This window comes from Cygnus olor, chromosome 6, assembly GCF_009769625.2.
Source record: "Cygnus olor isolate bCygOlo1 chromosome 6, bCygOlo1.pri.v2, whole genome shotgun sequence".
Lineage (NCBI taxonomy): Eukaryota > Metazoa > Chordata > Aves > Anseriformes > Anatidae > Cygnus > Cygnus olor.
In genome coordinates, this window is record NC_049174.1 from 25670693 (window position 1) to 25690341 (window position 19649).

A 19649-nucleotide genomic window follows, 5' to 3' on the forward strand; every position below is an offset into this window, starting at 1 on the left:
AAAAGGTGTTTTGCACATGATATGGAAATACTTATACCGGGAGAAGATCTCTGGCAGGATAAAGTTCTTTAATCTAACAGACAAGTCATGACAAGAGCCTGTGATTGGAAGCTAAAACCAGATAATGTCAATGGAAGAAGAAGTGCAGGTTGCAGCTGGGGCAGTCGTTAGTCATTTGAACAAGTCACTGAGGAAAGTGATGAATGTAAGCCGTGTGACGCTGTCTTGTAAGATCAGATCTCCTTCAAAAAATGCGATCTAATTCACCTGTTAGTTGTAGGATCTGATGGTGGAATTACAGGGTGAAATTCTCTGGTTCGTATTAGATGGAAGGAAGGTCAGGTTGGTGATCACAGCGATCCCTTTAAAGTTCACAGTTTGTCTGAAAGAGAAAGTTTGATCAGAGATGCTCTGCAGTGCCCTTCCCTCTGAACCATATTCTACTTCCCAAACCTTCCTTGCAGCACCATGAGTCTGCCTTCCCCTCTCTGCCAGACTCTGTTCTCCTTTCACTCCTGGGCTGCAGAATTAAAGAAATTGTGTACTTTTCTCTTTTTCCTTTGAGCATTACTCAAAAATGAACATCGTAAAAGCACCTGTAAAACCAACAGGGTTTTTGTTGTTGTTGTTTAGTCATATATTATTAATTGGCCAATCTTTTCTCTTTGCCAGAGAAACTGTTGGGATGAAAGACTGTACACTTTAAAGCTTTGTTAAATAGCCAATTAAAATATTCATTACAAACCAACACCAGATTCTTTTCCATCCTTGTGAAAATAATAACAATGATTCCAGGAGAAAAAGAATTAAGGAGAGCTTGCTTTGATATTGTCAGTTTGTGGCGTGGTTTTGTTTTACGGACATAAGATAATCTTTTGTGCCTAGAAACTGGAAAGGCTGTGTGATAAAAGCCAGATGTGATTGCGCTGGGAAAATAGGTTGAATGTTTCAATGCAGCAGTTTGGGGAATCGGGCGGATGCAAGCAGCGTATTTAACACACCATAAGGTGCACTTCAGAAGAGAATAGGTAAAAGAACCCAATGGGAAGGCTTTATGTTGTAAAATAACTGTAGGTACAGAGAGTAGTCGTGCATATGCAAAGCGTTAAACTCTGCTTTCACTGCAGTCAGTAGCAGCATAGCCAATAAAGTGGGGAAATGAAGGGATTCTTCCATGATCTGAAAAATGGAGCTAGAGCTGTACCCCCATATCATTATTCTCATCTACTGTTTTTATGTCTGCTGCTGACTCCAAACTCCCTGTGGTCGCAGCTTTGACAGCCTGTGTAAAAGGAGCTGGCAGTACAATGCATTGGACAAGTCACTGAGCACGGATTGATTTCTGACCTGTATAAATCTCTTCACATGTTTGTTTTTCAGAGCCTAACTTTATTGCTGCCTACGACATCGGTTTGTTCACCTACTTCTTTTTCCGAGAGAATGCAGTAGAACACGATTGTGGGAAAACAGTGTATTCTCGTGTGGCCAGGGTCTGCAAAAATGACATTGGGGGGAGATTTTTATTGGAGGACACATGGACAACTTTCATGAAGGCCAGGCTGAACTGTTCCCGTGCTGGAGAAATCCCTTTCTATTATAATGAATTGCAAAGCACCTTCTACCTTCCTGAGCAAGACCTGATCTATGGTGTCTTCACCACTAATGTGTAAGTTGCACTGGTTTTACTGCCCTTCTTCTATCCCCAGCAGTCTGAAACCGGCAATATCCTGATTTCTTAGGCAGTCCGAGCAATAATTTTGAAAGATCCTTTGGTTTAACGCAAAGGAATAGATAGGTCTGTATTATCCATCAAGGCAACATTGCCTTTAGGACAATGTTTTTAGTCCGTTGTTCATGGATGCCTGGAGTCCCTTACGGGTGACAGTACATTTCTAGGGTAACTTAATTTGATTTAAAACTGAGCTGTGACAGACTTCTGACTTTTTGTAGTGCCAATGCTACTTGTGTTGTTCACAGAGCTGGTATGAAAATGACCCAGTAGAAAAATAGATTTTCAGCCAGGTTTACTGCCTGAATGATCTGATGCTATTGTGTGAACATCGGGATTGGCCCTAGAAATGGACAGATACATATGCTTGGGAGAGAAGTATTGGAAGGAGGAAAATGAGGCAAATGGGATGACAACAGCAGGGACTGAAATCAACATAAACTGCTGAACAACATATTATAGAAGCAAGGTCATGGAGGCTACACAGCATTTAACATTTTCAAGTGGGTCTGTACCTCTGCTACAAACAGTTTGGGGTCCATAAATCAAAAGCAGTGTTGGAAATCTGAGGGGAAGGAATGATTTCTGAAACTTCATAATCACCTTTTCTTGGCTTGATATTGAAAAAACTTGTAATTGGAATGATTTAGTGTAGCTGTGAAAGCAGAAAAGAGAAGAGGAGTTAATTAAAAAATATATTAAAAAACTCATAATGTATTTTTTTAAGTCAGAAAAACTCAAATAACTTTTTCTCTGAAGCCCAAGGCTAGGATGATAAGTTTCAAGCTATAACCAGTCTGTGCGGTATTGAGTTTCAATAATGCATGCTCTCCAGGGGGGTGTTATCCTGATGTGTAAACTAGAGGATGAAAATCTGAGTTAGTTACTCCACATGACAACCACTCAAAATATCTTTCTCATGCTGGTTAGCCAACTTCTTTGGGGCTTTTTCTGCAATAGAGAGTACTGTTCAATATGAATAATTGTCTGGTCACAAGAAGCCCCACAGCAAACCAAAGAAGTGAAGCCTCTCTGAAGTACAGACCTTGGGTCTGTTCTCTCTGGCGTGGCAGGGCTTGAACTTCAGCCCTTGAAGCCACAAAGCATCAGACCCAACTTTTTGAGCTAGAGCACTGTTCGGAGTTTCACTATAAAAGTCAACAGATCCAAAATGATATTTCCAGCCTGTAAATGCCAAGAAGTAGGTAAGTGTTTGGCCACCCTCATTCACCTTCCACGTTTTGTTTCTGCACTACTGTTGCCAACATCAGCCAAAAGTGAGCCATTGGAGAAGTGGCAAGAAAAAGGTTGTGGAGTCTCTTTGGTTGGACATCTTCAAAAGCCACCTGGACGTGGTTCTGGGCAACCTGCTCTGGGTGGCCCTGCTTGAGCAGGGATTTGGACCAGAAGACATCCAGAGGTCCCTCCCAACCTCAACCATTTTTTGATTTTGTGAAAAAATAATCATGAGCAAACACTGGACCTTGACTGTGGACTTCAGGGAAGTCTATCCTGGAGTCAAAAGGAGCATGAGTTGTTCCCCCAGAAAACATTTAAAGGCTGTTAGCCAAACTTCCTGAATGTGAAAAGGAAACCTGGCTACTGCTATGGGCAATTGAGATGAAACAACTTTTTTTTTTTTTTTTTTATATCAGAGACACTTTTATGCCCATAGTGATAATGTTTTATCTATCCATTTGTCCGTTCATCCAGCCAAGAACGGAAATTGGAAATGAGAATAAAATTATTAATAAATGTACTATATTAATCAAATTTATATGGATTTTGTGTAAAACAGAGGAGACAGACCAGCTCTGGTTGGAACAGTTCTTTTGTGCTGTGTCTGTCTCCCAGGTTTGCTAAAGCATGAGGCATGGTAAGTGTTACCCCTCTCTCCTTTGGATTGCACTTAAGTCACTCTTCTTCACCATTACTGGTGTATGTTCCCTCTGGTATCTTCTGAGGACAATATAATATGTAACATTTGTGTAATTGAAGAGATGAGTTATTGATAATAGCTGAAGCTAGATCAAGTAGCGTTTTGGGTCTACAACATGATGTTCTTTTGAGAGTTCAAAGAGAAAATGTTGCAATTTGTCATCCGACTAGAGAAATAATGGTAATTATTCTTTTAACTTCCACTGGGACTTATATCATGCTGCATGAGCGCTGCATACAAAGAGGGCTGATGTGCGCTCTACTCTGGTTACCTTTATAATGGAATACTGATGCACCACAAAACTATTATTTTTTGTTTAAAGCTGTTTTTATTTTGGCAGGTTCATCTTTAATGCAGTTATGGTCATCTTATAACAAAGGGCTTTTAGTCTGTATCATACTTATTGGTGGTAACACCCATATAAAGATTTATTGCTTCATTTTAAATTATATCCTGCTAAATCAGTGGAAAAGAGAGCTTTTGGGGGAAGCTGTTGATGAAATATTTAAGAAGCTTTATTAAAGTTTTGGAGACTATGTTAAAGCCTCCTTGAACTTAGCTCACCTAGTTAGTCACAGGGAGCAGGAGGTGGAATAAAGGAGCTTGCACTTTCCACCAGGGCAACACAAGAGCCAGCTGGCCAAATCGATGCCACTGATTTGAGACTGGGATCTAGGTTTTTGTAGGGAGGGATGGGAAATATGCCAGGCCACAGATAGCATTATTTCATCAAAAGCCTCATTCCTCTATCAAAAGGAAAGGGCTATACTGTGGAGTCTTTAGCAGGGACCTAAAAAAATCCTTTTTTTTTTTTTTTTAAGTGTTTTTGTTAGACTATCAGGGTTTTATTCTTTCTTTTCCTTTTCATTTTCCTTCTCATTCTCTTTTTTTTCCCATGTGTGCCTCAAGGCATTTACTTGTCATCCATCATTAGCTTTGTCTTAAGAGCTGCCGTCTGTGAGCATGCACTGCGTCAGTGGTGTTCAGACAAAAGTGGAGAAAGGTTCGCCTGGCGCTGCTTTGACACGTTCAAAGGGAGCTACTCCATCACTCGGGGGGTGGAAGGGCAGGGGCAGGAGTGGAGAGTGGGAAGGCAAAGCAAGAAGTTCCTCCTGACGTTGTATTGCTCTGAAGAAATATGCTGTGAAAGGATCTGGCCTTCTACTTTCCTGCCTGGGACTGTGGAGCAAGGCTTTTTTTAATTTATTTTTTTGTGTGCAAGAGATTGTAATTATTGGTTTAGTAAAAAAAATTGTTCTTCTCAGAGAATTCAAACTGCTTTAATTAGCAGCAAGATACATACAGCAGGGCTTGGGTTATTTAAAAGGCACTGTGACGAGTCGGTTTCCTGTGCTAGCCCTATTTTTAGTTTTATTTTGATATCTTTCTCTCTAAACGTTGTTCTTTTCCTTTAAAAAATGGGAGAGCTGGGAGCAGGTTTTGAATTTCAGGTAACCATTTAGCAACTGGCCCTCTCTGGACCTGCTTCATGGAGATGCCAACTCGTCAGGGAGGTGCACTTGAACCCTGTGGAAGCAAAAAGTGCTGAGCCTGCTCAGGACCCTGCAGAAATGGGCCCTCCATGGCTGAAATGGGCCAGCAAAGGCCAGTGGATCTGGGTGCAAGTCTGCCCAGGCAGCATTACCTCCCTGTGACAAATTCCCTGCCAAAGAGTCCTTCCTGCGGTGGCATTTCTCTCGCTGTGCCTGCTCTGGCTGGTGCGTGCATGCGTGGGGAGCAGCCTGCCCCAGACAGATGCTGCTCCCGGCTGGGAGCACGAAGGAGTAATCACTGAAACAGAGGCTTGCACATATTAGCAAGACATTTTTGCCTGCTGAGCTGCCGTAACAACCAGCTTGGTGTGCACTGTCATTCTGTCCCTCCCCCTGCCTGTGTGCATGCTTGTGTATACTTACAAATAATACATATATATATATATATATATATATATAAACATTAGGGGATATATTTTATAGCTGAAGATTTCAGGAGACTGTAGAAATAGGCTTTCACCTTGAGAAACACCAGGAGATTAAAAATTATGTTGTTTGTAATCAATCAAGATAGATGGGGTGGTAAAAAATAAAAATAAAACCAGACATAAATAATCCATGCAAATTAAACTGTGTTCACCTTTCATGTCAGAACTACTTCCGTGGCCCTTAAATCACAGGCATTTTAAAACCAAGCTTAAAATTCATTCTCAAAAATTGTCATGCAATTCATTTGCATTTTACAATTTATTTATTTATTTTTACTCCCTGTGAGATTGGTATCACTGTACGTCTACCTAGCAATTTACATGTATTTTATCTGAGTGAAGCTTGATGTCTGTTATGATGAAAATGTCAGTGTTCTAATGATTAAATTGATTTTTTCTCCCCTTTTCCAGAAACAGCATAGCTGCCTCAGCAGTGTGTGCCTTCAATCTGAGTGCCATTACTCAGGCATTTAACGGCCCTTTCCGTTACCAAGAGAACCCCAGATCAGCCTGGCTGCCGACGTTAAACCCCATCCCAAATTTCCAGGTACTGCTTCTGCCCTTCAGTGTGCTCCAGTCCTTTTAATGTTCTGTCACTCCACTGGGTTGATTCTTAGGGGGCTTATTTTTCCAGGAAGACCCACAGTGCAGATAAACGATATTTTTCTACCTTCATGAGTATCTTGGTCCGTGGAACTCCTTGCCACATGTTATTGAAACCATGGGATTTATGGGAAAATTTAAGTGTTTTTACACATAAGGATGTTCAGAGCTTTTATAAGAATGAAGAGTTCAAAATATCTGTGGGCCATAGGTGGTCTTCTAGGTAAAAATTTTGGGGGAAAGCTTTCCTGCAGGATATATCACTGGAATGTCCCCACTGAGAAAAGCCTTGCAAACCACTTTCTGAAACAAGCAATACTGGCCTGTGGTGCGAGCTGCATCAGGTTGGATGGACCCAAACTCTGACACAACAGGGAAAATCCACTCTTCCCACCCTCTTATTTCTGTTACTCTCATCACCGATATGTGAACTCTGAGCATATGGTCCTCACAGGGGACATATCCATACCAAAGCTTGCGGATTCAATGACTGTAAGCTGAAGCTGACAAAGTCAAACTAGAATGGAGACAACCGACATTTTAAAACAAGAAAGGTAATTAACTACTCTGACTGCGTAAGGATGTGATGAATTTTCCATCACTTAATGGGGCCCTGAAGGCAGCCAGTGTTTCTGTGTGAGATGGATGTCTTTCCAAGACACGATAGCTCAGCCAGAAGTTATTGACATGTTGCAGAAGTAAGTAGTGGAAGAGGCCAGATGGTCCTTCTAGCCTTAAAAATCTTTGGTTTTATGAATGCGTAGTTTTCCAGGGTTATGAGTTAATGCCAATTTGAAATTTATAGAACATGATAGTTGCTTTATGCCCAAATTCAGTCACTGCAGCACAAAGTATGAATTTGTGAGCCCCAGACAACCTGAGTCCTCTGAAGTGTGAGCCCATTTTACAGCTCAGCCCCTTCCCACCTGGGGAATCCTAGGGAAGGCAAACTCATCTTTCTGTCCTTGCTCCTGCACAGTGAATCCTTTCAGCCTGATTGTGTGAATCTGGTTCTGCTTTATAATGGCAAAGGTGCTGAGGCTGCCTGCAAATGCCATCTGCCTTCAAAGTGGTGATGTCAGGGACCTTCCAAAAAGGACTCTGCAGTCGGCTGAGATCACTGCAGGAGCAGATGGGAGGCAGGTCCATGCTGCAGGCAGGGACACGCTTGTGTTCCTGCTGAGGAACCTGACTTTCTCCCCCTGAATTCCCTCACAGCACCTGAGTGAGGGCTTCAGCCTCTACAATGTGGGACAAGTTCAGGCTCTTGATCACCCCCTCAGCTTGCTGCACTCAAAACCAAGAAACAAAGCTTTGCTGAAGGCCCAACCGTGTTAAACATGACCAGGGCTTTTTTTTTGTTTTTCCTTCTTTTTTTTTTTTAATTTAAAGGGAATATTAAGGTTAACTAAGAATCAAAGACTTTCTGTCTCTTGCTGGACTAACCCAGGAGGAATAGAAGAGGACTTCGGAAAGCATTTCCATGTAGTGAAAAGTATCAGATAAAATGTGGAGTGCAAAGATTGCAGCAGCAAGATGAAAAAAAGGGTCAGGGAAAAATAAGGAAAGGAAAAGGAGGTATGTGGCAGACAAAAGGAAGATTGCAAAAAGAGATTAAGATGTTTTTCAAGTACAGGAGGAACAGGAGGTCAGTGAAGGGCCTTTAGGAGATGACAAGGGTAATTTAGTGACAGAAAGAGGCAGATATTGCAAAAAAATTAAATTAATTTTTTTGCCTCAGTGTTCACAAAGGAGGATGAGGGAAGGATGCCAGATTTTTTTTTTTTCTTGTGGAGAGGAAGGAGAAATACTGAAGGATATAGAGGATCAGGGCAGTGCAGATAATCAGGAAATTAGAACAAAACGAAATAAAACCAAACCAGAGGGATGCTGTGTCAGCACACAGGCTGCCAATAGCCCAAAAGGATTATCAGTGACTTGATGAGAATAGAAAACAAAACCAACAATGACATTCCTGCCACTGGGACTCCTCCTTCAGTGATGCTCTAGAAAGAAATGAGAGTGGAGAGAAAAGCATCCAAAGCAAGGCAGGAGTGTAAACCAGAAGGGGTACAGGAGACAGGAGAAGAGATGCAACTAAAAACCCTTTAAAACTTGGGATGAGACACTAATGAAAGAAAATGACCTTTGCAAAAAAAAAGGTATTAAAACTCATCTGAAGACATATCAAAAAAAAAAAAAACAACCCACACTGATACTTCCTTAGTCTGGGTACTCGATCCAAAATGCTAAAGCTAATAAACAAATGGCCATGTTCGTAGATGATGTGAACTAGCATCACCCTGTTCACTTAATTCACACAAGCTCCAAGATATTGGTGGTGGATTTTTGGACAAACCAAGTTGTGCACAACTGTGACAAACATGCTTGTTGCTGAAATGAGTTCTTAAAGGTTTGACAATTGTAGGACTTAGTACACCAGCTGTTAGGATTCATATCGACTGTGTAAATGTGAGCTAAATTCCTGTGAGCTCATTTTAGCACATCGTAAGAGAAGCTCCACATGGTGCACCTCTGAAAGGCAGCCACACTGCAGAGTTGCTTTGATGCATATTGAGAGCATGCACATGGGAAATTTGTACACTGCAGCTGGGATGCTGTAGATCAACATCCTAATTTGCAGTATACCAACTTCCCTTCCAAGGAAAGACCAAACACCTGGACCCAAAAAGAAAAAGAAATTTGTGCGTGTTGTTTTTTTATCTTCCTACTGAAACTGTGAGGATCAGTTAACGAGAGGTAGGCCTTGAGCTGGTGTTTAAAAGACAGAAGATAAACTCCCTTCTTCCCCCCTGTTCTGTATGGACAGGGCGTTGAGTCCTATCCCCATGCACCCATTGATGCTGGAGGGTGGATTCACACAGGTCAATCTGCCATGGCCTGTGAAGACAGAAGAGCTGTGTGTGGGGAGGGGGCGGTTAGTGCCTGACCTGCCTGGGTTAAAATGAAGCTGGAGGGGTCTGTTCAGAAGAAGGAACGTAAGAGAAAAACAGTGTGGTGAGATGGGTTCTTTGATGAAAAACCAACCAGTTTTTCAATTTTTTTAACCTCTATTTTTTTGCACATTATACAGACTGAGACGCCAGGTACAGTCTGAAGATTATTTGAAGTGCTCCAAGGATTTATTACCACAAAAACTTCCTTTCCGTTGCTAGCTTTAAATCTCTCTTTAATTCTCTTTTTTCCCTCCTTAGTTAGTTAATGCCTTTTGCCCTTTGGTGTGCTGGCTCCAGGGCATCACAAGGGAGTGAAACACCACAGTGATGGTCAGTGAACTGGTTGGGAGAAGCATTTTTAGTGGACTACAGGCCAAAGCTAGCCATTACCCAGGCTAAGGGCCTGGTCCTGGGCCCCTTCACACAGACCTGCCTCCTCAAAAAATCACCAGGGCATGGCTGGTTGAAATCGAAGCATTTCAGGGTTTGGTCTTGGGCTACTGGCGTGGGGAGAAAACACAGGTGCTGAAGTTCAGTCTTCCATGTTTAGTGTGGGACGCTGAGTGATGACAGCCCTAACGAGAACCTGACGGAGAGAGTCCTGCAGGACGCGCAGCGCCTGTTCCTGATGAACGACGTGGTGCAGCCGGTCACCGTAGATCCGTATGTGACTCAGGACAGCATTCGATTTTCCAAACTGGTGGTTGATATTGTTCAGGGGAAGGATACTCTCTACCACGTGATGTATATCGGGACAGGTAAGAGCACCAGGGCTTAAGAAAGTTGCCTCCATTTGCTCGTAGACTTAGCAGCCCTGGGAGCCCGGTCATGGCACCATTACACAGTAGTCATTCAATATCATTTTGGCACAAAACTTCATGAAAGTTAGCTTGCCTGACTAAATTAGAAGCAGGATGGAGGACTTGAAGCAGAGTCCCAAGTGAATGGGCCATAAATCTACAGTGTGTTTGAAAACAACAATAACATTTTTCTTCCTTTTATAAAAACATGTTTCAACTGATCAGCCTAATACATAACAGTGGGAAAGAGCAAAGGTTGCTAAAATGTTCTGTGGTTTTATGCACATAAGTTGCCTCTCTGCGCTATGATATACTCATCTCTAAATAATACTTAACTTCTAGGCTTGCCTGAGGTTTTAATTGTTTGTGTTTGCATTTCCATGTGCCTACTGGGGTACAAGTCCCTGTGCTTTCAGGAATGAGCATGTGCTCAAATGTGATGCAGATGGGGAAGCTGAGGCATGTGTGCTTTTGTGCACAGCGAGGCAGTGGTATTATTAAGTGGGTGATTTGGATTTCTTAGTTTCTACTGCCATCCTCTAATGAGGAGGACACACTGCCTCTTCTGAAAGGCAGAGATCTCTTGGATAAATGAAAGATACTAAAGAAGGACAAAGTGTTACAAATGGTTGTTTTAGCCCATATCCATTCTAATCATAAAGGTTAAATTAAATAGTTAGATTAATCAGAGCATATGGCCAGCCTCATGGGTATAATGTTGTTATCCTCTATGGCAGAAGCTTTGACTTTAGAATAAGATGGATTGTCTCCATAAGTGTTAGTTTAATCTCAGATCTGAATGCAGAGTCATTGCTTCATTCTCGTGTTACCGTCTTCCCAGACTGTGTCATAATTTATCTAACTTTTACCTCCACTTACTTCAAAAGTGATCATCTTTGATGTCTTTTAGTAATGTTCCCACTGTGGGAGCCTCACTGGACATTGATTATAATGAGAAGATTGTACTAACATGGAAATATGACATGGTTCTGTTATTTTGATATCTTGATACTTTAAGCAAGGAGTCTCAGTTTCAGAGCCAGAGAGCTGGGATCATTTCTGCCTCACATCACTTGTGTGGAAAGGTCTTCTGCCATTAGATCAGATTCTTATTCATTGCATTTTGGCCCTGGTTAGTAGTGACCAAAGATGAAGCTCTGCTGGACCTGAAATGTTTAACCCATTCAAATGCTTAAGCAGAGACAGCCCTGCTCAGAGGCAGCCCTGAACACAAAACCCAATCCTCAGAAAAAACAAACCCAAAGTTGTTCTCAGACTTGGCCTCAGTCTTGTTCCACCCTTAAGGTTCTGCTAAGTGAAAAAAAAAAAAAAATCTTCACATAGCAGCCAACTCCAGTGCTGTAAATTGCTGAGCTTTGGCACCAATACAGAAGTTATCTGGATAGAAAGATTGAAGTTCAAGAACAGTCGGGACTGACAGATGTCTTCTGGGGTTTTAATGAAAAACAGTGTGGTTACCCCCTTTTCCCCAGCATAGATCTCCCACACTTTATTGGATCTTTAAATTGTTTGGTTAAGAGCACTGTGAACACAAATGTATATGTTTCTGCATATGCACTGCTGATGCCATAACATCCCCTCATCGAGCTGGCAGGTTGGCTTCTTCCAGGAAGAGGATCAATTAGACCCGTGACCCATGGAGTCATTACAGAGGCCTCTGAGATTTCCAGCAGGGCCTCTGCATCTGTTGTCATTTGTCATGGCATCACATCATACCGATCTGCTCCATAACCAAAGAAATATAGACATTGAGGCACCAGAATGATCCCTGCTATCTCAGGTCACCTTGCTGTACAGCTCACTGGTAACAGGACCGGACTGATTTTGGCCTCAGTGCTCCAACTGGGAAATATTTCCAGGTACTCACTCTTCAGATGGTTCATATCTTTCTGGTTTGCCATTAAATGCATTCCCAGATGGTTTCTCTGATGTCTGAGAACTGCTGAGGATTGTAACCATGTAGCTGGGGCACTCTGTACCACAGGCAGCAGGTGTGTTAATATTTGAAAGTGACACAGAACCAGGTTTAAAGCAGTTGTATAAAGATGACATTAATATTTCAGTCTTTCGGTAGGTGTGACGTGAAGTCAATGTCTCCAAAATTTACTTGTGCCTTGTTTCTTGTTCCAATAGAGTATGGCACCATCTTGAAGGCCCTTTCTACCACTAACAGGAGCCTGAGGAGTTGTTATTTAGAGGAAATGCAGATCCTTCCTGACGGACAACGGGAAGCAATCAAGAGTCTCCAAATCCTGCACAGCGACAGGTCACTCTTCGTGGGCTTAAATAATGGAGTGCTAAAAATTCCTCTGGAGAGATGCTCCATGTACAGAACAGAAGGGTAAGCAAATTTACAGCTCTGATATATTCCACTTCAACTTAAATGAAAAGCACCAGGGAAACGTATTCCAGTCTGATTTGGTGTAGAATGCCTTTTTTTCCATCACTGCAAGACAAAAGACACCGTTGAAGTGCATCTCCTGATAGATACATTCATGACAGGCACAGTGAGAATAAGCAAATTTTTTTTTTTAGGTAAATATTAATTAATCTTCATCAGAAATTAATTGTATTTTTACCAAGGAAGGACTGGCAATATTTACTTTTTTTTTTTTATCTTGACATTTCACTGTTGATTTGTTGATTTTATTAGCTCCATGTGTTTTGCTGGCTGTAGGGCTGCAGGTTTCTGAATTTGGGTTGCAGCCAGCCTATTCTTGCTTATCTGAGTGATCACCTCTCAGACATCTGATGAGGCAGGGCTGGGCTGCATGACCACTTCTCATTGCTTTTGGAACCCAATAGCTCATTTCAAGTAAGCGTGACACCTCCTACACCTGGATAGATTCTGTGTCTTGATTGCACCTTTTAAAGGGAGTAGGAAAAAAATTTTTAATTGTCAGCCCTGGCTCCAGAGCAGTTCTCCACCCAGAAATGAGTGCAGAAGGCTTTTGGATCTGAACAATATCCCCCTTTTTAGCAGGTGAACCAGTGTGATACCAACTGATTGAGACATATGCTCCCTGAGAGTGTAGTGGGGTCTGCTGTGGGTAATTGCATGTCTACATCTCTAAAAACACTCTTCCCTCTCCTCTCATGCCTTTGCCCTGCTCTTCTTGATGAGAGTTTTGTCTGAAACTGATGTCCTCTGTGCTAGACAAGAGGAAGGAATTTGCTAGCACTGTCTAAATGGACTCCCTCTTTCATGGCCTAGTGCAAGATGTCCCTGTTCTCTGGCCAAAAAAATGATACAGAAAATGTCGCCATCATTTTATTTTCAAAAAGTAGGGTTTATGTATCAGCTTGTACCAAATTCATGTCTGTCTAAATATAAAAATGCTAGCTCTTTCTGTTTTTGCTGAACCTCTTAATTGCCCTTTTGGAAAATGCAACATGGTCATTACTGCAAGTTAGACTCAGAAGTGTTTAATGTGTAAAGGTTTAGCGGCTTATACAGAGAGGCTGACACAGAAGTGTTTAGTAAGAGAATCACAGCTGGAAAATGCCATCCCATGCTTAGCCCTTAAAAGCAGAGATTTGAAAAGGTAGAACATAACAGCTGTCCTCTTCAGGCTGTCCTGGAGAGTTTCAGTTTCAGAATATTTATGTGTGTATACATATATATGATCCAGTTTCAAGAGAAATGAGTTCTTCCTTTTCTTTCTTTTTCTAATCTTGAGTTCAACTTTCCGGTAATTTATAGATCGTGTCCCAGTTTCAGCCTGTGTAAGTACTCTGTGTGACAGTTCCATTAAAGCTCAAATGGGTGGAGGTTTGCTCAACTGCCTAAAAAAGGAACAAGCAGGAAAAAAAAACAACAGTGGTTGGAGGGTACCTCACAGGAGCACCATCTACTTAGGACTTGAAGGCCAGAGCATTATCGCCTGGTGGTAAAACTTTATTCCAGCATGACTAGTTTCATACTTCTAAGCAATGTAAGCCAATCACTGGTCTGTACCACATGAAGTGTGGTCTTCAGACAGCATGGTGGGTTGCATACACTTGGCAATGTGGGAGGTCAGAATTTGCTGAATTCCAATGCTGGCAAGTTAGTGTGCTTGTGGAGATTGTGATGGACCGTTTGCTCCATGGCTGAGTCTTGTGGAGGGGCTGTGCATTTGAAAGAAGGAGGAAGAAAACGAAGGAAGCTTAGGAAAGCCAAGGAAAGATGGTATTATGTATTTGTTTGATAGGATGTTGTGATATCATTATATAATTTTTAAGCTCAGCTGTTTCTGTAGGAAATTATCAACTGATTTTTTTCAGCTGCGAATTTTGGAAACCTTTTTCCCCTTAGCATCCTGGCTACACAGGTGATAAGTCAACTTGCCCTCCTTTGTATTTCTTTCCATGTTGAACTATATTGAGAGGGATGTTTTAATTTCCTCCAGTGCATTCCACCTGGCAACTTCTCCTGGGCTGTGATTTATTGCTTATTGTTGTGTCGATGCTTAATACATGCCAATATACAGCTACCACGGAAGAAAGGGCTCCCACCCCTGCAACACTCCCTGCTTACTTTTTTGTCATGCTGTGACTTCTGGACTGTCCCTCCCTGAAAAGCTCTGGTTTCAGCAGTTTTTATAATCTAATTGTTTTGATGGGGGCTCAGGAAGCTTTGAGCTGAAGGAGAATTTGTGCCTCCCAGGCAGGAATACCGCATCACTGTTTATTTTCTTTGGCTCTGCCTCACGTTATCAGGAAACTTTGCAGCCTTTTACACCCCGGGGGTTGATGTGGGTTCCCGATTGCTGACTTAGAGCTCTTGCCTTCACCCTGCCTTCTCCCTGCAACAGGCAATCATGTATCGAGGGGAAATTGATCCCAGAATCAATCCTGTCCAGCAATCGTTGCTGTTGTGTTGCTTTAAACCTTGGGGCTTGTTACCAAGGCTCAGAGAAGGGGCAGAGGAAAAAAGCAGAAGCGAAGGAAAGAGATGGAAAGAGAAAAGGATTTCTGCATCTCCTTTACTATTTCTTTATTGACACGGCACCAATTTAGTCTCTAAATGGTGACCAGTAGCTCAGCCCCATGTCTTGATGTAGTTCATTGACCCAATATATTTCTGGGTGTCTGAGCAGTGCTTTGTGTTTGCCTACTGACCTGTCTCAATCTGTCTTTTGAGAACAGCCAGTCTTAGCAGCAGGGCAACAGGAAGACATCTGTAATGTCAGCTGCCCAAATTTACAGGCTGGACTTGGCTGCAGGGACCTTGCTTGTTTGTGTGTTTTCCTGTTGTGCTTCAGTATGCCGTTCCCCACTCTTGCTGGAGAGTATTAGGAAGATGTCCAAAACGAGCAAAACCTGCAAGCCCTTTGAACGTGCAGTGTGTTTTGAAGGCTGCTTTGCTGGGTGGTAGCTTGGCTGTGCTTGCTGCTGGATTTTGCATGGCTTTGAAATCTTTTTAACCTGCCTGCAATTTTCAAATGAGCTTGAATTTTTACCTCAAGTTGCCCTCAAGCTTTGGGGAGCGATATTTGGAGAGCCAGCATTGCAGCTTTGTCACCGACACCACCGTATCTCTAGAATGTATCTGAACAAAATCCTGGATCTGAATTGTAGAGGGGTGAGGACTAAAGATCTGGAACATTATTTTCAGGTGGGGCCTATCTACAGGAATTGTTTAGTAATATTTTCAAAGGGTAGGATGAGATTATTAATTTTAGGAATTGCAGTCAGACAGGTAGTAAAATGAAGCTGCCTGTTCAGGGAGTATTTTGTGATCTGTTTGTACTGCCCCTTTGAAGCATCAGGGCCACGTGCCTCTGTGCACCCTGAGGCTGGCCTCAGAGTGATATTGTAGCTGTTTCTTTATTACACATTCAAATGAGCAGAAGAAAGTGTGTTTGGGGTTGAGACCAGAGGGTCTCTTAAATATTCTGCTCTCTCAGTCCTGAACGGTTTGTCTTAATGCACTTAATGATGATATTCATTCTTTCCTCTTCCTTCTCCCAGTTTGCATAAAACCTGCAGTTCGCAGGTTTGGGATGCAGTTTGGTTGCACAATGAGGTTCTGAGAATAGTTTGGATGGTCTGTCCTCTCCCCCTTGTGCAGTGCTCATGTGTGGGTATCCCATCAGGCTGAGTATAACCTTAGGTCAACCTCGTGGCAGCGGAGATGCTCCTGCTTCTGAGGCCATGTGGAGCGCCAGATCCTCTCGCGTGCAACTGTGACAGTCTGTCATTTGCACTCTGCCTGCTTTTTTGACCCTGTTCCAGGGAGTTTGCTGTTGAGTTATGCTGAGCTTTTGCCCTCCTACTTGGCCTAAATTCTGTTGTGCATCCCCTCTGGCCATGGTGCTTAATGCAAAGCTAGCAGAAATGACTCAGCTGACAAGTACTCTTATTTGCTGACTTGAGATCTGTGTGAGAAACAGAACTCACCTCTAAATAGCTCTGGAACCGTGATCAGACAACTAAGTACGTGTAGGTGAGTAACTCTCGAAATGGCTCCAGGGACTTTTTGGAAGAGAAGGGTCAGCAGCCTCAGTAATGAGGCAGAGTTTTTTGCCCTCCTTCTCCCTTTTGTACCTGCCTTCCAAAGTGCAGAACTGCAATTCCAAACAAGGTCCTTGTACCACTTCCATACCACCCTTTAAGGGATCTGAGATATCACCTGGGACATTGCTTTGGTGTTTACTGTTGTTGCTATTTTCTTCTTTTTTTACTCCTTACCTGGTACAAAATCCTCTGTAACAAAAGAATGAAGCATTTGAGTTTAAGACTGCAAAAACAGACACAAAAGTACCAGATTTCAGGAGTGAAAATGTTGGGGAACTTAATTGGATGAATAATACAGTCTGGGAAGAGACCTTAATATTTCCAACTTTCAGGGAAAGAGTGAATTGAATATGGGCTGGAAATCCTGACCTCTTCAGAGTGACAATAGTTCCTCCAAGGAAAACAACTAACGATCATTGGGTAAAAAGCATGGGAGAGAAAATGGTAAAAGTGGTAGGGCAGGAAATGAAGACTGTTGTTGAGTGCAGCCCAGCAACTAGCAGATCACTGAGGTGATGTTGATGCTTTATTATTAATCAAAGACCTTGAACATCCATCTCTTCTGAGCTGAGGCTGGCCCAGATTTTGTTTTGAAAATATCTTCTGGAAAGTTTTAAGAAATATCTAGCACATTGAACGTCCTTTTAAAAACAGAGGCAGAAGGAAAGGTAAGATCTTATGAAAATGTTGTTATAACGCTTAATCACTGATTTCCATCTGCTTTGGCTGATTTGGCCTCTCCAAGGTTAAGGAAATTAGCTAATTGTTGTGCCACCAATAATTCTGCAAAGCTCTGGGAGACTTCATAGGCAGACAGGAGAGTATTCACCCCAATCTTTTGTTATCTCCAGTGTCCAATAATACATCAGAATAAATCACTAAACATCTGGTTTGGCATTCTGGTTGCATTTAAGTAAATAGCAAGACTCCCACTGACAGAGAATGAAGACATCATACAGAACCATGATCACTAAGGCTCTTGGAAAGAATAAAGTTTGGTAGATGAAATGGATTTGTGTTCTTTAAATAGAAGTGCAAAATTATACCATTTTCTCTATCCCAAAAACACATTTGCATCTGCTGTAGCAGGCAATTACTCCCATTTTCTTTAATGTAGCTGCTTATATATGTAAAGCTAAGCACATCCATACTATTTGCAGGATATGGACCTCTAAGATTGGAGGGGATGGTACAGGTCTAAGGAGAGTGATTGAAGAGCTTCATTTGAACAGTTTAGGAAAGGGATGTGGCCATGTGTGTCTGAAACTGAGAAAAAAGGTGGCAAGGGTAAGCAGTAAAGCAGTGAGCAGGGGCATGTTTCCAGTACGATGCCAGAGAGATTGGTTTTCAGTTTCATCTTATTTGACGTTATCTTTAATGGCATGGAAGAAGAAAATAGCATACTTTGTAGATGGCATTTGAGTACGAGGGAATCACAAACAGCAGTGAGGAGAGACGTGCAGTGTGGTGCTGGGAGGGAAACCGGCACGAGGCTGTTTGAGGAATAAGCCTGTGCTGAGATTGCTGGTGCTTGCATTACCGAAAAGGATAGGGCAAAGGATGAAGGAGTGGAAGGGCCCTGCTCAGAACCAAATGAATTATTAAAGTTTTTCCCATTCGTATTAAATACACAAACCAACAGTAAGCTTTACATTCATTTTAAGCTGTCTGCATACTTTCTGGGCACTCACTTTTAGCTCTGAACGATGCAAATGGCCATGAATGAATGGTGCTGTGGTAGAAAGAAAACCAAGCAGTAGCAGGAGTCTGGGGCTGTTCAACTGCTGAAACAGATGAAGGTCACTTCAGAAATTGCCAGGTAAAGTCAGATAATTTCAGGGCTTCTGCCTCCTTACTGTCATGACTAGGTTGCAGATTTGTTTGGGGGGGGGAGCTTTGGAGTTGCTGGGAGGGAGGAAAAAGCAGGGAGGTTGAATGTGCTGAGGGCTTTTGTTTGCTCCTTATTTTTAAAGCATACTGCCCAGGTGATTTGCTCGCAAGATCAAGAGTGGTTTAGAATATGGATCCTTCGCAGGACCTCTAGCAGACTGGCTTTAGGCCAATGCAGATCAATGATGTCTAAAAGTCATTACCATCTGATACCTGCTAGGTGGGCTGTGTGAAATTAGTTTCAACACAGAGGCGACTGACAGGAAAACAGGTAGTTTTCTCAGAATACATAACGTTAAGATGACATTGATGCTACTGTTATACAAACAAGATTAATAACTGAAGCTTTCAGCAAGCCCCAGGGCAGATATCCATTGCTTCTGTCAATTCTTGCAATTTGCTACTATTAGGTCATGAGATTTGTATTCTAAGCAGTGGTCGTATTCAGCAACGTGGCTCCAGATGTCTACTGCCTTACTGCTGCCATGGCTGCTTTTCTTCGTGTCTCAAGCTTCCAGCCTGCATTTACAGTGTAGAGCACAGAGGTGTTACAGAAGTCCGGTGTTACTACCTGTTGACTGTATTGCTACAGAGGCATCATCAACTTTTTATTAGGAGATGTGCTGTTTTACCTCTTCGGGGAGGAAAATCTGGACCTAGAGCAAATTTGTTGTTGCTGCTGTTTTAAGTATAAAATATAAATACCTGTAAGTGCATAAAATATGTATGGGTGGTAGAAAAACATATCGTTGTACTTCTGCCTGGTGTCTTTCACATGTCAGAACACCAAATACTGTACATCTGTGGGAACACTTCAGTCTGCACGTGGGTAGGGCTGGATTTCAAGAATATCTGTTTATTTAGTGATGCTGTCTCTTGCTAAAAAGTGGAGTTGATGTTGTTTGGTGGTGTTTTTGTAGCTACATGGGAAAAAATAATGGAGACTACATTGGCAGGGCCGTTTTGCCCCTTACACGGTGTTGAAATAGCCCAGCATTAGCGAAGGGATGTTAGATCCTCAGAGTTGCAGTAGGTAGTCTAATATTTATTTGCCTTTTCTAACATACATTAACATACAAAGGGTCTGTCGAATCTATATCTTGTTGAGCAGAAAATAATTACCCAGCGCTTAACAAAATCCAACTTTCACAAAGGAGCTGCTTGAACGTGGATTATTTTTTGCAGCCTGGGTGATAACTGTAGACTTTTATTATCACTTAAATTTCTT

General features: G+C 42.1%; 1 protein-coding gene across 1 annotated transcript in view; it reads left to right on the plus strand.

The window, feature by feature from the left end:
• The window catches only part of SEMA5B (semaphorin 5B), a 219402-nt gene that overhangs the window by 146434 nt on the left and 53319 nt on the right, over positions 1-19649 (plus strand). Inside the window, 4 exon segments of the mRNA XM_040561085.1 lie at positions 1381-1666; positions 6061-6196; positions 9760-9967; positions 12164-12371. Of these exon segments, the coding sequence (XP_040417019.1) occupies positions 1381-1666; positions 6061-6196; positions 9760-9967; positions 12164-12371 (838 nt within the window).